The 20,437-nt window shown below is 30.5% G+C and overlaps 1 protein-coding gene across 1 annotated transcript in view; it reads right to left on the reverse strand.

Annotated features, from left to right (window-relative positions):
• Positions 1-1,233: 1,233 nt before the first annotated feature.
• Positions 1,234-20,437, reverse strand: part of LOC108687184 — a 22,015-nt gene continuing 2,811 nt past the window's right edge. Inside the window, 18 exon segments of the mRNA XM_018192835.1 lie at positions 1,234-1,446; positions 1,802-1,950; positions 2,271-2,394; positions 2,711-2,864; positions 3,067-3,253; positions 3,352-3,500; positions 3,830-3,980; positions 5,354-5,659; positions 8,835-8,987; positions 9,458-9,656; positions 10,763-10,914; positions 12,430-12,556; positions 12,752-12,879; positions 14,007-14,386; positions 14,583-14,867; positions 15,610-15,863; positions 16,275-16,511; positions 18,586-18,703. Coding sequence (XP_018048324.1) covers positions 1,243-1,446; positions 1,802-1,950; positions 2,271-2,394; positions 2,711-2,864; positions 3,067-3,253; positions 3,352-3,500; positions 3,830-3,980; positions 5,354-5,659; positions 8,835-8,987; positions 9,458-9,656; positions 10,763-10,914; positions 12,430-12,556; positions 12,752-12,879; positions 14,007-14,386; positions 14,583-14,867; positions 15,610-15,863; positions 16,275-16,511; positions 18,586-18,703 — 3,457 coding nt within the window. The 3' untranslated portion in view covers positions 1,234-1,242.

Raw genomic sequence — 20,437 nt, forward strand, 5'->3', positions numbered from 1 at the left:
ATCTATAAGTCGTTTGAGATAGAATAGCAGTATAAGCCAAATTATTCGCATTTTAAGAAATAAAAGGATTTCTGAAAGATATATTTAATAAGAATATAATTGCTATATTTTCTTAATTCCAACGAAAATCATTACTATAATTGAAAAAGAAAAAATTTTAAATTGAGACTCATAAAGCAAGTATAATAGATGTCATGTTTTTCTGAAGAATATATAATACTCATACCGCTTATACCACTGAAACGACTCATATCATTGAATGCCGTTAAACGCACACCCTATATAGATTAAAAGTTACCACTTGGTGGCTCATACACGGCTGTCTTAAAGTCGGCAGCGATACAAAATATTTTTTGTCGCATCACATGCGTCGATTTTCGTTTTGTGCACAAATCTTCAATTTTTTTACTATTTCAGTAGGTACCAAAACATATATCGGCATTTTTTATCCTTTCTTTTATCTAGTAGTTTCCTAGAAAATGGCTTATTACTTGAACTTATATATAGATACGTAAATATCCTGTATCTGTATAACTTCATTTATAAATTAATGTATCCTATATGTTTCCGATTATCTTACATTTCCCTTGTTCGAATAGCTTATCATAAAATCTTTTTACGAAAACTCGCAAAGTGGTGAAATTTCGTATTAATTGGACGAGACCTATGACTGAGAATTGTGGTAACAAATATCAGTATTTAAACATATTGATGATAAAATCCGATTTTTCTATAATTATCTGTCTACAATGTGAGAAAATAGTTTACCTGCTACTGTGACCTGCTGCAATTGGTAGACTTAATTGAATTATTCTTATAACTCGAGGAAAAATTCCATTATGTTGGTATTCATCGTCCAGCATCCTTTAGCTTAGCTAATGTTCATGATTATCAGTGATTTTTATCAGCTTGTGTTTATCTGTGCTTACTAATTCCAAAGAATGAGATTAACGATCTGTTAATACTTAGCTCTCTTTTCTTCATTCAAAGTTGTTGCACAAGATGTATACAAAATACTATCCTTTGATTGAGCGTACAGAAATTGCTGAGCGCAAATTAGCAGATCGGAAATATTTAATATAATTTCAGTATCTTTTTCTTCCAGTATCTTTTTCTTCCAATATATATCATATTATGAAAACGAAAGTCCGCATTTACTTTGTCTTACATTTTTTCTTCATTTGCTTGATTTGTTTCTATATTGCCGATTTTTACATTAAATATTTTGTCCGATTCGATGCCTTACATTTTTCCATTACTTTTACTGTTATATTCGGAGTACTTAGACATTTCTTTTTGGATCCACGTTACGTATTTGGGTACGTAAGCGTAGACTCCGGGCAGTTTTGGATGAGCGCATTTTATGCCCCAGCTAACAATTCCGCCAACAAACCATCTATCTTTATCTTCCTTATCTTGACATAACAGAGGTCCTCCAGAATCACCCTTGAAAAAAATGAATAATTCATAATTATTGTCATATTTATTTGCGAAAATTATAGTAGCAAATAACGTGACATATGCAAAGTTATTAAATGCCATATTTAAATGATATTTTACTGATATTTTACTGATATTTTAATAATATTTTACAAATACGATATTTAAGATGGTTCAAAAATTGATATGATACAGTTAAATTTGAATAATAACATATACTGTAGTATATTGTAGTTTTATAAAATCACATTGAGAAAATAACTCTCGATTCGCAATATACATATAATATTTTATAATCTATGGAGAATATATAAATGTTTTAATTTGTATGATATATTTGTTTAGATTGTAGATAATTTACTTGGCATGCATCTTTTCCTCCATCCGCATAGCCAGCGCAGATCATTCCATCGGTGACATTCAATTCTTTATGCGCTAACCATGAATTGCAAAGGTGTCGAGGCAGAATAGGAACTACAACCTCGTTTACGGCTGGCTCATATTCAGAAGCTGAAAGTAACCGACGAGATAATAATTAAACTTAATTCACAAATATTTTCTTTCTGAATCAAGTTCATTATTTGTAACAATTTAACATTTGAATGAACTATACAAATTGAAAACTTATTATTTTTTATTCATACTCTGACTTCAGTTATAGAAGATAAGAAAAAAGCTTATATGTTCTTTCGAAGTTTATATTTTAATAATTGTTATATCATGATATATTAAATTGTTAAGTACTCGATTATTGATTTGCGTATCATAAATTCATATGGCAAGTAAATATTTTGGAAAGGAATATTTTTTGATATATGAATGATACTTACAATCGGTATCGTTTTTCTTGCCCCATCCAATAACAGTACAATTTGTATCGGGTGTAAGATTAGTGTCAGCAGTCGGTAAGCATACCGGTCTCAGATGTTCATGATATTGAACTCGCTTCTCAAGCTGCAATTAATATAGGATATTGCATGAAAAATTTAAAACAATATTCAAATTAGAATAAAAAATTATTTTATAGTATAGACTTTTTTTTAACTCTTTTTTTTTACTAAAATTCGACTTATTTTTCGATCTCCTTTTAAAAAGTCATTTATCAAACTGCCCAACTAAACTCATAATAATTAAATAACACAAATACCTAAATAAAAAGGGCTTAATTAAAATAGTCAGTTAAAATTGGATATTGACTAATATTTTTACGTAAATTTATATACATACGTAATTTACGTAATTTAAGTAATAAACTTGAAAATATATTTACTTGAAACAAAGCGACATCATTGTCGTGAGCAACACCCAGGTTATAATACGGATGAGGTATGACTCTTTTCACCTTCAGTTTTTGACCGAGATAAGTATGGGAAAGTCTTCTAGTAATGCCAAGCTGTATCGTCCAACCGGACACCTCTGAATGACTAAAACCATTGATATATAGAGAATTAATTCATATATATTTAAAAATTTCTGTTAGTTCTTATTAATATACGTAATAATACATATCGATATATAATAAATAAAGAAATTCTTTTGATAATATTTTCCTTATATACATAAGGAATTCGTCAATAATTATAAGTAAGTTTTTTGCACTATCTCGATTTTATACACAATACTTACTTCCCGACGCAATGAGATGCGGTCAGTACCCATTGATCAGCAATAAGGACTCCGGCACAGTAGAAGATCTGTTCTGGACCACCAAGAAGGGCTGCAAGAAATGGCCAATCACCAGGAGCTGACTCCACACCACCCACTATTCGCTTCACCCTCACGTTTCCATACACAGAACGTCTACGGCCGCAAGCTACAACAGAATCGATCATCGCATGTCGTAAAGAAAGTCCGGGAGAACTGTAGAAAATTTTAATTTAATCATCTTTATATAGTTTTCCGATAATTTACCATAATCGACGCAAGTAAGTTTGACCATGGGATAAGGCTCTCGATCCTTGATGCATCCTTGAAATTGCTTCAGCAAATTTTTGTTACGATACTCAGAACTCAATACAATTGATAATGAGTCATTCATCAACTTAGTTCCGTTTGATATTCTGAAAATACAATCAGAAGTGTTATTTTAACAATTTTTTTATACAACGTATTTTTTTATTCAACAAGGTGGCATTGTTAACATCAGGTGTAAAATTAATAAACTAAAATCAATTATGTACATAAGTGTCTTTCAACGTATCTCTTTCAAAGTATAAATTGTTTGAATATATGTTCATTCAATTCATATGAATATATGAATTGAGGATTTATGAAGTTGTTGCAACGCATAAAAATATACGATTTAATGCGATTGCGAATATAGCACATTTATATCATCATGTAATATTTATGTTCTATATTATTTGACACATTAAGAGAGATAACTTACGTTCCCTTATATCCCAGCATAGCGCAAACCTCTTGCGGCGACGTTGTCGGTTCCCAGTGCGAGACACATGCTGGCATAAATTTACCCATTTCAGCATGATATACCTCTAGACGGCCCTCGCCGACATCCCCATTCCTATGGCTTAATTTCACTAAAAAACAAGATACAGTACGAAACATAAAATTTGTGAGCCGCCTACTAGGCTCTCTAGAACAGAAAATTAATTTACATTTCTTTTTAAATTAATCAGGCATTTTAAATTGTTCAGACATTATATTAGCGCGATATTTAATTTATTCATACATTACTTGAGTATATGTATTGATTAAGACAATGTATAAGCGAAAACATTTTGTTATTCAAAAAAGAGACATATACAAACAGTTACTTTATTTTAATTGTAAATAAAATATATATAATATTTCTAATAATAAAATTTCTTTTGCAAACTGTCAGCGACATTTTATTATATAATATGAAAGAAGTTACAGGTCCAATTTTAAATCAATTAAAAATATAATTACAGAATATGAAAAAAACGGAAAAAATGATATGTGATAGAAGATATTTTCTAGTCTAGAGTCTAGAATTAAAAAAAATCGACTTTTGTTATTTTATATTTTTTTTAATTTAGAAATTTCCCACACAAAAAATAAATTTCTACAAGATTATCGATACTCGTGAAAATAACGATATTTTAAATATTTTTATAAATTGTAACGTATTTTATTACGTATTACGTTTGATGCTTCGTCCATGCATTTAAAAGCAGTTGTTAACAAGCGTTTAGACTGAAAATGAAAAATATGAGCATTTTGAATTAGAGAAGGATTTGTTATATGGCTCCGGTATTGTATTGTATTTGGTATCCGAAGATTAATTAGAGATTAATTAGAGATAAACTTCCATTTTTTTATATATTGCAACATATGTATAAGTATATACTATGATAATTGCAGCTACAAATTAATTGTTTTTTCATAGAATTAAATTCAACAATTTTGCTAAAAAAAAAAACGATATTTGTTTTTTAAATCAGCGTCATTTTGATTTATAATATTTTTCACTTATCTAAGTTCAGATAATTACATTTATAATAACAAAAAAAAATCCTTTTAAATTTTTTGTATTTTATTCTTTTCATAAGTTGGAAGGTTGCAACATCCGACACATGTTTTTTTATATTTTGTTTTTCTAAATTAATATAATATAAAAATTAATAAACTTTAACAATACCAAAATTGTAGATATTTATTAAATCTGCAGTATTGGTAGATATAGTATAAAAGCATACAAGAATAAATGTGCAACAGTTTTCTTTAAAAAAAAAATTTCCGAAAATAGACTACATTTTCGCGTTCTGGACTAGAACTTTGTCAGTTCAATAATAATATTAATGAAACAAATAGGCATACTTTTGTCCTAATAAATTATTATTTATTCATTAATATTGTTATTGAAAATTAACAAGATTATTTTTAAGTAAATTGTTATTAATATTATTTTTTCTACGTATTTACTTACAACAATATCGCTCATCCTGCCCCCAAGGACAATCCATAACTCCATCGCAAATATGGCTGGCTGACATGCATCTTCTTTCACCGCAATGTAACGAAGATTTCGTAGAAAGGGTATTTTTAGTTGAAGATCCCTTACTTAAGACTATTTGGCCAAACGCGGAAGACACCGGCTCCGAAGACGATGTGGTGGAATTACAATTCCCGCAACCGATCTCGTCGCTGTGATCGGAGCAATCAAGATGGCCATCGCATCGCCAATCGAACGGAATGCATCTTGTGCCATCGCATTGAAAACCACTGGTGCACACTGTATAAATGAATCGGAGCATAATAAAGATCATGTGCTTTCTAGCAATTGATGTAATATAGTATTTACACGATAAAAAGAAAGTACACGATATAAAATTACAAATATAAATATCATATTTATAAAATGATTTATTTTATAAGGATTTATAAAATACATATATCTTTCGTAAAATTTTATATACTTTTTATATTTTTTACAGTATATGTTGCATATCCTCAATTAATTCATTATGTATTTTAATTAACAAATTTCTAATAAATAATGATTTGTCTCTAATTAATTGATTTTAATGATATAATTATTTGTCTCTATTTAATTAATTAATTTATTAATTAATAAATGTTAATCAAAATTTTTGCTGTATGTATATCAAATATGAAATAATAATAGCTCAGAATGATTAATCGAGTAAGAATTTAATTGTAGAAATGTTTGATATCACTTACATTATAATGAGAATAAACAAAATGAATACATACATACAGATATTGCGCTTCCAAAAAAGGAATATGAAAATATAAAATAACAATATCGGAGATATTCACAGATCAGCAGACTATGATAAAAATTACGAAAATATATCACGTTCCGTAGAGATATTAACATTATCGATATTCTTTATCGTAGCATCCTATCTTTCGCAATATGTCTTCTCCTGCGATGGACACGATTGATCCTGCGTTTGCGGTTCGATACTTTCACACATATGCGTCAAACATGATATGTACACATGCATCAAGCGCGACTCAATAAAGCTGCTTGGCGCCGCAGATGGGCCGTCATATCATAGTTTAATATGGATTTTGCAATTAAGATTCCATCAGCGTTGACACATGCGATAGCTTGGGTATACAAAATCGCGATATAGCCCCGCATGTGCGAACACGTATGCGTACATATAGGATGTCGGTGAACCTCTTTCGTAATTACAACATGCACAGATGTGCTGCCTTCAGTGTATCTCAACTGTATATATGATGTACTGGATAATAGAAAGATGTTTTGACGAAGATTTCCTATATTGTATAAATATTGTTACCTTCAGGTCACGTCATAATAAATCTCAAGAACCTAAATCCATTTACGAATGTATATTTCGGAAATTCGATTCGATTAAACAGACATAATTATTAAATGAGCACAAACGATATTGTTACATAAATCGCTAATAGAATTATGGTACAAAGAGAGCTAGTCAGAAATCAGAAAATTAAATCGGAAGTTATCATCCTTCCGAGAAGCAAAATATATAGCTATAGAAAGAAAGATGCAGAAAGATCGAAAATCCAGAAACCATTGAAATCTTGAGAATGTGTTGCATTTATTCGATTGAATGAACTTCGTAATTACAACGCAATTCAATCTTAATTAACCGTAGACGCGAATAAATATTTCTCTCTCTCTTTCTCTCTCTCTCTCTCTCTCACACTCACTCACTCACTTCCCCCCCCCCTCTCTCTCTTTCTCTCTATCAGGCGCGATCCACCAATCGCGAATTAAATTCACCGCGAGACGAGAGACGAGTACTTCCGATCAATTCTGTCACCACGCCTGTCGCCGCGATTTACGTAATATTTGCTTTGGAAATTGCAGTACGCGCGTGTACGTGATCGTTTAATTCTCTCTTCTCTCTTCTCTCGCGTGAACTATTCTACGAGATTTTAAGCGCCGTTATCGCACTCGTTATGTATATGACGTGCACGTGACGATTTTGAAAATTCAGTGAATGATGTTTTAAAAACTTCGAGGATATTCTTCTTGTTATATCATTCCTTAAACAGTTGTGTCATAATATTCCCAACAAACTGAAACTACTTTATAGAAATAAAAGAAAAATGACACATTGTTTAGAAGCTGTCTCTGTTATAAGTGATTTGCTATCTGCATTACAATCGCTATAAGTATCCGTAGTATTGCTATTATTTGATATAAAAAGAAGAATTTTTTTTATTCGTTTATTGTGCTATATTGAATTATAAATAAAAGAAATTATGTAATTACTCCATTATTGATTTGATTTAAAAAATTTTATTTCAAAAGTAATTCATTTATATCTTACACACACACATTAAACTATCTGTATATTTTGACTTAATTTCTGTTTCTAAATAAAAAAAAAGTTTTTTTCGAAGATGCAATATCGAAAATCGCCAAAATAAGATTAAATTTCCACAGGAAGGAAAGTTTCGAAAAACAAATCGATCGAACCCAGGAGATTTCATGAAAGCCAAAATGACAATAGAATATGGAGAACATAAATGAGAGAGGAAGACAAAGAGAGAGAAAACCGAGCGTAAACAGAGTCCAAGATATTAAAGGAAGAATGAACAATGGACATCAAGTTAGTTAACAATTAGTTCTGTTTTGTGGTCGCATCCTATATTTAATGTCCGCGCGCGAATCGGCGTAAAACAAAAGGACAGAAAACTCATAAATAATATTACGTTCCATAACGTTTCCCGCAAAGGCACACGATATACAAAACCGTATTATGCAATGGAATCTCAGTGTTAGTGCATCATGATAAACGCTGCTTAATCTCGCTGATATTTTTTGAACGAATAAATTTTATATAAGGCGTTATCTGAATATAAAATTAATATAAATTATTTGAATTATTTAAATATAAAATGTGTATTATTATTCTTAATTTAAAATAAATTAAGTAGAATATTAAATTATTTTTAAAATAATTTACTACTTATTAAAAAAATAACGATACACAAAAATTATTTCTTAGCACGAACAATATTTCGCAGCGCGAAATAACCAAGAATAACATACTATATTTTTCTCAATGATAGAAATTGTTCGCTACTCTTTAAATCCATTAGACTTTAGAGCATCAACGAAAAGCTTATTTTTCTATGGTACATATCCTCTAAATCATCCAATCTAAAGAGAATGTTTTAATCCTTTAATTATTAAGTTCCGGATAATTCAAGTACTTGCTTTTATTCGTGATAAGCTCATTTCTGTTAGTTGATTAAATAATACATTTGTCTTTTTTGCATTGCATTAACGTAATAAAAGAATTACAATCGATTCTTAATTGATAATTTAATAAAAAATTTAACTAAATATTGAAAATAAAACAAATGCAATTGACTTTGTAAGCTATGCGAAAATAGCGCAAGCTGGAAGTAAAACTGTTAAACTTAGTGTCACTTACCCGGTTTCTCAGCTCTCCTTGCCGCTTCTATTACCTCATGGTGCCCGATGCACTCGTCGGAACTCGGATTTTCCGGGAAAAGTTCGCACTCCAAATAATCCGGAAGAGACAAGCCGAAAACTTTGAGAAAGAAACCGCAACGCCTCTTGGTTTCTGAAATTGATTCAGAAAAAATTCTTCACTCGCAGTTAAGATCAAAATATCACGTATAATTCGTGTTATTCAAAATTTAAAGAAATTGACGATTTAGCGACGCAAAATTCGGTACAATAATTTGACCATACATTCACATGTCGAATAGTGAAATCGAATGCTATTAAGGCTCACGGGTATTAACCAGTATTACTGTTAATGCATCTACGTGGCTTAATGCTTGCAATTTATGGTTTGTCGAGCATTAATAATACATCATATCGATCCATATTTTGATAACAAGTAATTTAACAATATTAAATCTCAAGTAATTTATATTACATAAAAATGTGAAAAACATTGGATGTTGCATTAATGTTAAATTAATTAAAGTAATTGTAAAATGAAAAATAACTTTAAAATAACTAAATAAAAATAAAATAAAATTTAAATTAAATAATGAGGTAGAGTAACAAATAATTTATACTTACGAAAGCAGAGACTACGACAAGGACGTACAACGCGACCACGAGAACCGCATTTCGGTACGAAAACACTACAAAGGAATAGAGCAGCTAGTTCATAACATCTGACGTCAACGACAGCATCGTAAAGCTCCAATTCATGCTGAGCCTCCCGCTGTCCAAAATTGCCCATATAATTTGGAAACACAGTATAGTTGTACGGAACCTATGATAGAAATTACGATTACGCATCAAAATTCATGCCTCAACATTATGACGTCAGTGTAAACACTTTGTGCAATTTATATATATCAAACAGATATTTTTTATGCAAGAAACAAGCAAGAATATTTATGATGAAAAAAGTAATTCACATCTATAATCTGAGATTATAGTACAAATAGGATAATGAAAATTGATATACTTAAAATTTCGTTGTTATGAGCAACTTATTAGAATCAATATAAGAAAATCTAGACTAATACTTTTGTTATCAAATTCTAATACTAAAATTTCAGTTTGATATCAAATTTTTAATGATTAACAAAATTCGATCACGTAAATCCCGGTTGTTACTGCGTTCAAAATTTTCCTTCTTAAATTTTTTAATAACAACGTTCTCGCAATTTTTATCGCTGCTCAATCTCGTTCTTACAATCAGCCACGTACATTCTCAGAAAAATTCAAAATGCGCGACTGCACAGTGAGTGCCTTATGAATTTTAAAACACACACTGTTCAAGCACGAGCCATTGAAATAAAGGGGAAGAAATAAGTAGAAAATGTATTCAGGAGCGCGGACTCATCGAAATTACGACCGTCAACGGGTGCTTGTAATGTCCGTAAGGACATTTCGCCGCAGAAGGAAGAAAGTAACGTTGTCACTCTTATTCGTCGGTATTCCAGCTCAGAGCGGCAAGTGGCATGGTTACAATGCTGCATACCGGAGCGAATTCCCTTGTGTCGCCTACGCGCACATTCCGCGTATAAAATTATTTTAAATTCTTTAAAGGCGGCCAAGCCTCTTTCGAGGAAAACGTAATACGTATCATCGTGAACAAGCAGCTTTCTGCCGCTACAAGCCGCTAAAATGCGTTGAATATTCCGAGAATATACATTCGCATGAATTCTAGAGTTTAACAAGCCTTCTCTTTCTCTTTGATGACCCTAACATTTCAGCACCACTTTACATAAAATAATCAAATATTTAATTGTAAAAATGTAATTGATTTAGAGAATTAAAATTTAGAGAATTAAAATTCGACACAACTTTGACTTTAGTGTCGATTTGAGTGACAATATACCTTTATAACAGAATTTTTATAATTGTTACCTTGTGCTGTTGACAGAAAGTTACGATGATAGGTAGACACACTCCCGGAGCCGGATTCTTGTCTTCGATTACGAAACGCGTACTTTCAGGTATTGGGATCACAGCCGTGTATATGGTTGTATTCTCCAATTTGAAGTCGTTTTCAGGATAAGCTAATTTAGGAAAAAATATAAACATTGATACAAAGAAAACTTATTCGTGAACAATAATGCCGCATATCTATCATCATCGTATTTTATTTTAATGTTGTCGATTAAAAAACATAATCACACTGAGCATATAAATTAAATTTTTGTCATATTAGCTCGAATATCATATTCAAAAAGTATCAATATATCATCGCGTTGAAAACAGTCATGTTCTGGGTGTCTAGCAAGTGCAGAAGGGATATGTACGTTGCAAACTTTTGTAGTTATTAACGTGTCAACTGCAGACACGCGGCACTCGACACTACAATAATTATCGTCCGGTTTGCATTTAATTTCAAATTAAGAATTGAAAATATAAAAAATGCCTATTGCATACTTTTCCATTTTATATAATAATTAAAATAAAATTCGATTAGTAAACACACATCGATGTGACGTATTCAGTCTACATAATTTCTTGGTACATTATATAACAGAGTTATTATCGTTATAATTTGTTATTACTGATATGTTATATTACTGAAATCATATTAATATATAAAATTGAACCTTTTATTAATATGATTGCAATTTAAATTTTAAAAGAGAAATTATAGGGAGTAAAGTATATATATATATATATATAAATGTGAAACTTGAATCAATTACTTTAATTAATCACACACACACACACACATACACGCGCGCGCGCACGCACACATTATTATCTGCATCAATTTATATGTTATTTCTTTCTTATAATTTCTCTCATAAAATGTATATCAAGAATGCTACGAATCTAACTGATTTATTAATACTGGCATTCAGTAATATAATGACAGTAATACCGAGATAATATCAGTATTATTGAAAAATTATGTACACATGTTATGAAAATTCCAGTTATACACGAGTATTTCCCGCAATATCGATATTATTAAAGGTTTTCAATTAACAATTTTATAAAAATAAAAATACTTACGATATGTAATTATTATTATTTCGAAATTCAATGTTTTAAATAATGATGTAATTATTTTGTTAACACTGAAATTGACATAACTTGTCGAGTTCAAATTCATTGTGTACGAAATATTCATTTAACAGAAAAATAAAAAGATATAAGATTTTAAAAACATGAAAAAAGTTCTGTCAGTCTTTCATTTCATGTTATCAAAATAATGTTGGCATTTGAAATCAAGTGGATTACAAGAACTCATGGTGCTATTGATCTTTCGGTCTCGCTGGTCTCGCAGAGCTTGTTGTTGCATATGCACGCATATTAAAACGTTCGGAGGGTTTAACAAGCAGTTTATTCCGGTTAAATATCAGGCGTGGTTATTTGCGTCGCGATGTTTTTCAACTTTACTTGCACCATTTTCCTTGCCGGAAAAACAACCGCATTTTAACGCTACACATATTTCGATGTTATTGAAATTTTCGATTCTTTTAAATTTTAATATTGCAAATTTAAAACCGCTCGATATTGTGTTAAAAACATTTTAATTACATTTAAATTAAGAGAAATGCTTCACTTACTTTTGAAATATGCGGCTAAACCGCCGGCGATAGCCAAGAGAGCAACAGCATTAAGCAAAACTTGCACAAATCTGAAACGTAGTCTTCCCGTTGTCACGTAGTGGCTGCCAGTCATATCTCTAATTATCTAACCGAACATAAAAAATTTGTGCTTTTGTAAAATGCACGCCACAACAAATAAAAAATAGCAGGGTATGCGAATTTGAAGCTCTGTTATTTTATATTTAATATTAAATATCTAATTTAATGATGTAAGTATATATATATAACGAGTGCCTCATATTTTTATTTCTTCGTTTGTGCTGATGAAAGTGACGCTTACTTTATGATGCAAGGAACTATTGTTCCCGGCATGCATCCTGACGATGGTCTGCAAACTGGCTGGTGTGCTCGTAGACTTTGTTATCGGCCTGCCAGATGAGTTATCAGGTTCCGATACCAAGGCTCTGTCTAGAAGGTGTTATAAAACAATCTAAGATAGAAATCCAGGAGGCTGATTTCTTTATTGTCAATTTATCAATAAGTTGCGACTCTTTTAGATACAAATTTTAAGATACAAATCAAGAGAGAAGAAAAACGGAGAGTACACGAAATGAAGCTTTCTACGGATGAATTTTGCGATGAGAAAATTTTTACTTTTTATTCCTCTCGGATAAACTATTTTAATGGTAACATAGCGACGAGAAAGAAAAAAGAAAATAAGACGACGCGATAGAACAGAAAAAGCTTTCCTTCTCGTCTCAGCTGTCGCGCTTTACCTCTACGTTTATTTGTCGTTCTCAAGAAAATGCCTTGAGCTTCGCTACAGAGATGGAATATAAAGAAGAAATTTTACTTTGTGAGATGTATCCCCGTTATCGTTAGCTACGTCATGAAACATATCTTCTTTATATTTTAGTCCTTTATAATCGGATTTAATTTTCATGGATAAACTGATAAATATTATAAATATTACGTTCCCATTTTAATATTACCACAATTTATATTATAGAATTTTATTGAAATTCCCCAAAGATATAGTTTGCTAACTGTAATCGTTTGCAAACTGCGTTGAATATTACGAAGAACTATGCGAAGTATTATCGCAAAGTAAGAGAAAAGGAGCTTTATATCTATCTTGAAAAGCGAAGATTTAAAGAACAACTCCTAAAACTTCTCGTCGCAGAAAAGGTGACGATCATTGTAAACAAAAAATTCTATCAAAAAGATCTTTTGTGAACAAATAATTCTTGAAAAATAGAATCGGTTAAATTATAAAGTTTTTTCAAAATTACAAAAAGATTGATTTATGGAACTCACAAATTGTTTATTAAATCAAGTAAGATTTGGAAATTTATGCTTTAGAATTCTAAGATCGAAAATAGGATCTTATTTTTCATTCGTGAAAATTGTCTTTATTATCTTTATTATATACAATCGTAAAAATCGACGTAACTTTATCATATCTAAAATATTTAAATCCTTTTTTGTATGTAAAGTGAAAATCGTATTCAACGATTTTTTTTCTAGTGCTTCTATTAGTTCTTCGCTAATAATAACACAACCATGCGGTAAGCTTTGGCGAAGTTTGAACATACCTGGGACTTTTCCGTGCTTGTGAGGCAGAAGGGGCGCTTCCATTGTCTTGCTAGTGTAGCTAGGTGAACTGGTTTGACTGAAACTGTCTGAGGAAACGTTACTGTCCTGCCGGACGCTGATAGGTTTCGGTACTGGACTCTGACAAATGGCGCTCAGGGGTGGTGGTAGATTCGTCTGCGTTGCTTTTGGCAATTTCTCGAGTTTCTCGTTACCAGTTCGCTCCTTTCTCAGATTATGCTGAAGAATATTTCTAGCTCTTTCCATGTCGCTCTCGTATTTGCTTCGCATTATTGGATGCTGTTGTTGCTGTTCTAAAGTCCTCTGTTCACCGTGATAACGTTTGTCGAGGTCGTGTGGGATTCCTTCCAAGTCCTCGTATCTAAACACAACGAATCGCACGTTTACACTTACTGCGGGTTAATTAACTCATTACTGCGGGTCAATTAATTCATTACTACGTTATTACTGCGCCGTACAAACGTTTACAAGCATTTTCAAACGAGAATTGTGAAATTATATTTATTCAACGTACAAGGAAGTACGTAAGAAGGAAGTTACATAAAAGTATGTTGTACCTGGGTGGCTTGTCTTTGTTTATCCGTCTATCCATCTCCTGACGTCGGCGGTAATCGTCGTCTTCGTGCAAACGCCTCTCTAGATTCTTCGAGGCGGTCTGTAACTCCTCGAACTTCGATCGTCGCTCGCGGCCGGAAGTCAAAATCGTTGCGTACTTTAATTCATCTTTTTGAAAAATCTCCCTTCGCGGTAACGCTATTTCTTCCCTAGGCTTACTTTCGGATGTTTCTTTCTGTTCGCAGCTGCCAGATTCGTTCTCTTTCGTAAATTTTGACAATTGCTGTCTATATGAAAAGGAGAGAACTCCTGGTGAGCATCCAAGTTAAAATCATGTTATTTCTTGTATCACATATCAATGATTGCGTTACTACAATCATTATCAGAAACGTTAGATTTGTAATCCATAAATTGCAATATCTTATATCAATATCACTTATTTTTGTAAATACAATATTTACAAAACATTTTGTAAATATTAAAAAATATTAAAGAACGTTGTTTCTCAACTAAAAGAGTCGAGTAAGTAATTTTTCGTATCAAAAACGTCACTTATGTAAAAAATAATCGCTGAGAATAAAAAGATAATTCGTAATACTTCATTGTAAATAAGTATCTATGTATACAAATGCGTAATAATAAATAAACGCTCCTAAAAAATATTGCCCTGTTACTCTCTCCATGGCGATTTATATTCTAAATTAAAAACAAGAGAAAACTGTCCGAGTATTCTCATTTCAGATTCACCGGAAATGGAATCTGAACTTCGTTTAATGAACCTATCGCGAGTGTAATCGTCTGTAACATCTCGCTGCAGGTCAGTTCGAAATAACATATTACTAACTTGTATCCGAATACAGCAATGCATGGCAAAATTCTGCATTCGAGTACTTTTAACGGATTATTGAAAATAAGTACTCGGCACTGAGCGGCAGATTATTTGCATAAAAATACGCAGTATACTCAATCATTTCCTCGAAAAAGATTTTAAAAATATAGAATCGCATATAAATGATATATGTTTATTACCTATTGTGTCGTGACATCGTGCCCAACTGTCGTTGACGGCCATTCGGATCCTCGAACTTCGCCTCGGCGCTCTTAATAATTCTCTCATGAAGTCGTTTTTCAAGATCCAAGGAAACCTTTTGCAACTCCTCGAAGCTCGAATTTTGAGTAAGCTTATGTCCTTCCTGGAAATTCGCTTGTTCGAAATCAGCCACAAAATCGTTATGCTCTTTCGTTTCCCGTAAGTTCTTCCCGCTATAATTCACCAAGTAATCCTGCAACTCATCGAAAATTCATATAAATGAACTACATTCTGAATAAAATAATAATTTTTTTAATGTGTTTCGAATAGATTAATTCGTGTTTAAGGCAACAAATCAACAGACATTAACTTTAGTATCACTCAAGAAAAAGAAAGATAGATACAAGACATTTACTTATTCATTTCATTTAATTCTTTTATTAATAAGTGAATTACTTTTAGAATGTAGATAATATCTAATCTTTTTCGATTTAGTATTCATATTATTAGAAAAATATATTTTTAATAATTATATAAAGATGCCATTTTATATTTCATAACTTGATTTAAACTTAATCATAGGAAGATATTAATAATTATATTATTTCGAATTTATTAGTTTTAAAAGGATTTCGCTAAGAATGATATAAGATAGTTACTATACCTGTGACGCCTGATTATGATTTCTAAAAGAACCTAAATCTATAAGTTTTTGATTCGACGAGTCAATACTGTTCCACGCAGCCGACATTCCTGATGAAGATGTGGACGAAGAATCACTCGTCTTGCAAGGAGTCACTTGATTACTCTGCCTAGATGTGAGTTGCAGCGGTATAGGTTTTTCGTTCTTGCTTCTCTTTGGAATCGCCGGCGGCCTCAGTGGAATCGGGGGTGGTGCTACCTACGCCAAGAGTAAAGCACGATTTTTATCTGTACGCTTTTATTCTAATTGTAAGCTGCATAAAAAGAATTTTTAAGGTCTCGTTATTCGATAGAAAGTTAAATACCGAGAATTATATCAGTCTCACTTATTACACCGGTATTAAGTAGTATAAATTAGAAATTTATACTACTTTTAATAAAACATTTGAAAATGAATGATTAAACTATTGTTCTGTCAAATTTAAAAAACTGCAACTTCCTGCAACTAGTTTACTCTTATTCTAATTTTTGTATTATTTTCAGTATAATTTTTGAATAACTTTTACTTTTGAAAAAAAGTTTTATATTTTCTTCAACTAGACAGAAATTAATTTAAGGTGGAAACATCATTTCCAAACGAGAATTTTCACTGGCAACCGGCTACGTGATTTGCGTAAATTGACGTGAAAGATACGTGCAAAGTTACAACGCTTATCATCGTTCGAAGACAAGCATCAAGTTTAACTGCCTTGTTGACAAACGTAAAGCAACACGCAAGTTCATTAGCTTCAAGCATTTATCATCGATAAATTCTCTTCGCGTGAATCACGCTTTAATACCTCGAGTACTTTTAATGACTTTAGCAAAATCCTTTCAGCTCGACATTTTGAGTATCATTATAATTCCCGAATTTATTTCGATAAATTACTGGTATTAACTAACGCTAAATTCTATATATTAAATAAATTTTAATTTTCAATAATAAACCCAGTAATTACGTAATTATATATTGTACATCTAATATACAAATACTTAAAAATATTTCTTACATTACAAATTTCCATGCAAAGCAGCCATTTATACAGCAACATTTATTATTTATTTAATTTATTAAGATGTATGATTACGAAGAAGATTTAAATTAAAACGCAAATCTAAGAATATAAATAATGAATAAATTTATGCCCGCGTATGATAATTTATATAACAGATTTTATAAAATGAAATTGTTTATTTCTGTTAAATTACATTAAAATCAAACAGCAAAAATACTTAAAATTTACGAAAATACTATTTAATACTTGCAACGTTAGTAAATACATGTTGTGTGTGTCCAACGTGTGTCCAGTGTGTTTTGAAGATGTTATGTATCTATTCGCAACGCCAAATTGCAATTTGTAGATTTTTCTTTTCTGCCAAATCAGGAATCATTATTTAAATTTAGCTTAAACAGCAAGTTTTAGATAAATTTAAATTATATCAGAAGAATTAATCTAAAGTTTTCCATATGCATAATATCCTATATAAATCTAAAATTTTTATAAAGTTTATACAATGAAATTTAAAAAAGAAATATATATGTTTATACACACACAAATAGTCTGTATATAATTTATACTTATATTTGATATTCATTGGGCAATAAAATGCATATTTTTTTTGCAGACTAGTGATGAATGTATTATTATAATATAATTAATTGTTGCAAAAAATTTTACGTGTTTGTTCAATCATCTTTCTCTTCATAAAAGCCTTTTTGACACAGGATTCCAATTTTGTCGGACAGTTTTCTCATCCGCTGATATTAATTCGCAAAGTAGTGGCGTACCACTAACTACCAGGCTTTAGTCGCGTGATTTAAGGTATTGAGATTATATGGTACGCTGGGATACCGACCATGCGGTAACTTTCCAAACTTATACCTGCGTAGGAGGAGATACAAAGTTCGAAAATCCTTTTAGTATCTCCCACCTCGCCAACTCTACTTTTCCCCCTAAATCATTCTAGTAACTTTCTCTTTAATGTTTCTCAATTGTCCAATAAATATACAATAAATATATAATATTGCAACTAGCAGACAAACTATGTATGTATATATAATGATATGAATAAAAATTATTTTTTATCACGTTTATGTCGTTACGATTTGCTTTACTAAATGATTTACACAATGTGTTGAGTGAAATGTATTATTTGTGAAATGTGTCAAGATTTGTTAGTTAAGATTAATCTCAAATTGTGATTCAAAACAAAATGAAAGTATCATATCTATAAATCGCGCCTAAACAGAACACTAAGACTAAAGATAGCTAGAAACAAATAAAATTTATTACCGCCGGCGTGGCAGAATGTCGACGTGGTATTGGCGGCGGTACGTCATTTCCGGTGCGTGGTGGTTCCGGAAGCAGAGAAGTTTTGGTTGGCAAACTGACGCTATGAATTCTGCTCTCCCTAAAATATAAAATATATTATTATTAAATTATCTTTGGTTATCATTTCTTGATTTTACAATACAATAATTTGAAAATTATTGAAGATAGTATGAAACATAAGGAAATAAATTACTTAATAATTTAACGTTTAAATACTTAAACATAATTCAAAGTAATTCAAAGTAAAATATATAATATAATTATAATCATATAATTATAATTATATAATTATAATCATATTAAATGCTATCAATTATCTTATTCTATTAGTTTCTTATATTTTTTAATTTTAGAAGGACGTTTTGTCATTAATTTATTTATAGTTATTTATAGAATATACATGTCAGATAAGATAGCAAATAATCAAAAATAATAAAATGTTGAAAAATGCATTATTTCGTATAAAAAAAAATATACTTTTATAGCATATGTTTATCGTGCATATTAAAAATGTTAAAATAATATAATATCATAAAATAAAGCTTGTAGTCACAATATTTCATTTTCCGCTACAATTATTTGTAAATGCGTAATTGACGTTAATTACTATTGTTATATAAAAATAATTAAAACCAATGTTTGGAATAACCAATGCAAATTGTTTTTCCTAATCAAAAGCTCTCAATGTTATACACTTCTATGTTTCTGCATTCACACTGAAACTTCGTAATAGCGAATCTCGAAATAGCGTACATTACACAAAATCCCTTCCATACGCACAAGATGCATATGCATAGCATAAGTGGGGATAGCGATAGAATCGCGTAGCAACGCATATTTATGCATGTCTATTGCTAATATGTTATCATTAGCTGCGCCCTAGTAGACTGGAAAGAACATGTTCAAATTTCATACAAAATTATCAGCTGTGCTCTAGTGACTAGAAAGGACATGTGCAGATTTAGTACAAAATTATCGTGTTCACATGTCCATTTTTTCCAAGGACTAATATTTTGGAAAAACAAAAAAATTTTTATACGTAAAAACAAGATTTACATAAAATAACACGTAAATGTAAATAAAATAATCTGTAGACATATGGCCCTAAATTTCATAGTTTGAAAGTGACTAGAAAATCTTATAATGTTCAGAACTTCAAATCATGTTATACTATTATTGTACGATTTCATTTAACTAATTATATCAAATAATAAAAGTTATCTTATTCTATCAATTTCTATTACGTTTTTAATTTTAAAAGTTCTCAGTTGTCTTGTTATCATACATTTATAGTTTTTTTATTTTTATTTATTTAAACGTTATAAAATAGTAGATAGACTTACATAAAATCGAATATAATATTATTGAAAAATGCGTCATTTGTTTTCGTGCAAAAAGATATATGTACGTACTTTTATATCATACATGAGTAATGTATGATGTAAACACGCTAATTGCTGGTGTTATTATTGTATAAGAGTAATAAAAATCAATTCTGAGATGATCAACACAAAATTTCTCCCGAGTTTTTCGGTTACGACCGGCGCAATGATTAAAAACTTCTCGCAAATATTATACATGTCTATGTTTTTGCATTATAACATGAAAATAATTAAAACAATGTAATTAAGATAATAATAAAGTACGCAAACAATAAACATTAATGATCATCCTGTTTATTTTATAGTTTCTGCGATAATCATCTTGTTAAGAACTTCTAATTGTCAATAAATATATAAATATTTTCTCAAGTATAATATTAATATATATTGTTAATATATATTGTATATTAATATATATTGTTATATTTATT

Source organism: Atta colombica, unplaced genomic scaffold (assembly GCF_001594045.1).
Source record: "Atta colombica isolate Treedump-2 unplaced genomic scaffold, Acol1.0 scaffold102, whole genome shotgun sequence".
In the NCBI taxonomy this organism is placed as follows: Eukaryota; Metazoa; Arthropoda; class Insecta; order Hymenoptera; family Formicidae; genus Atta; species Atta colombica.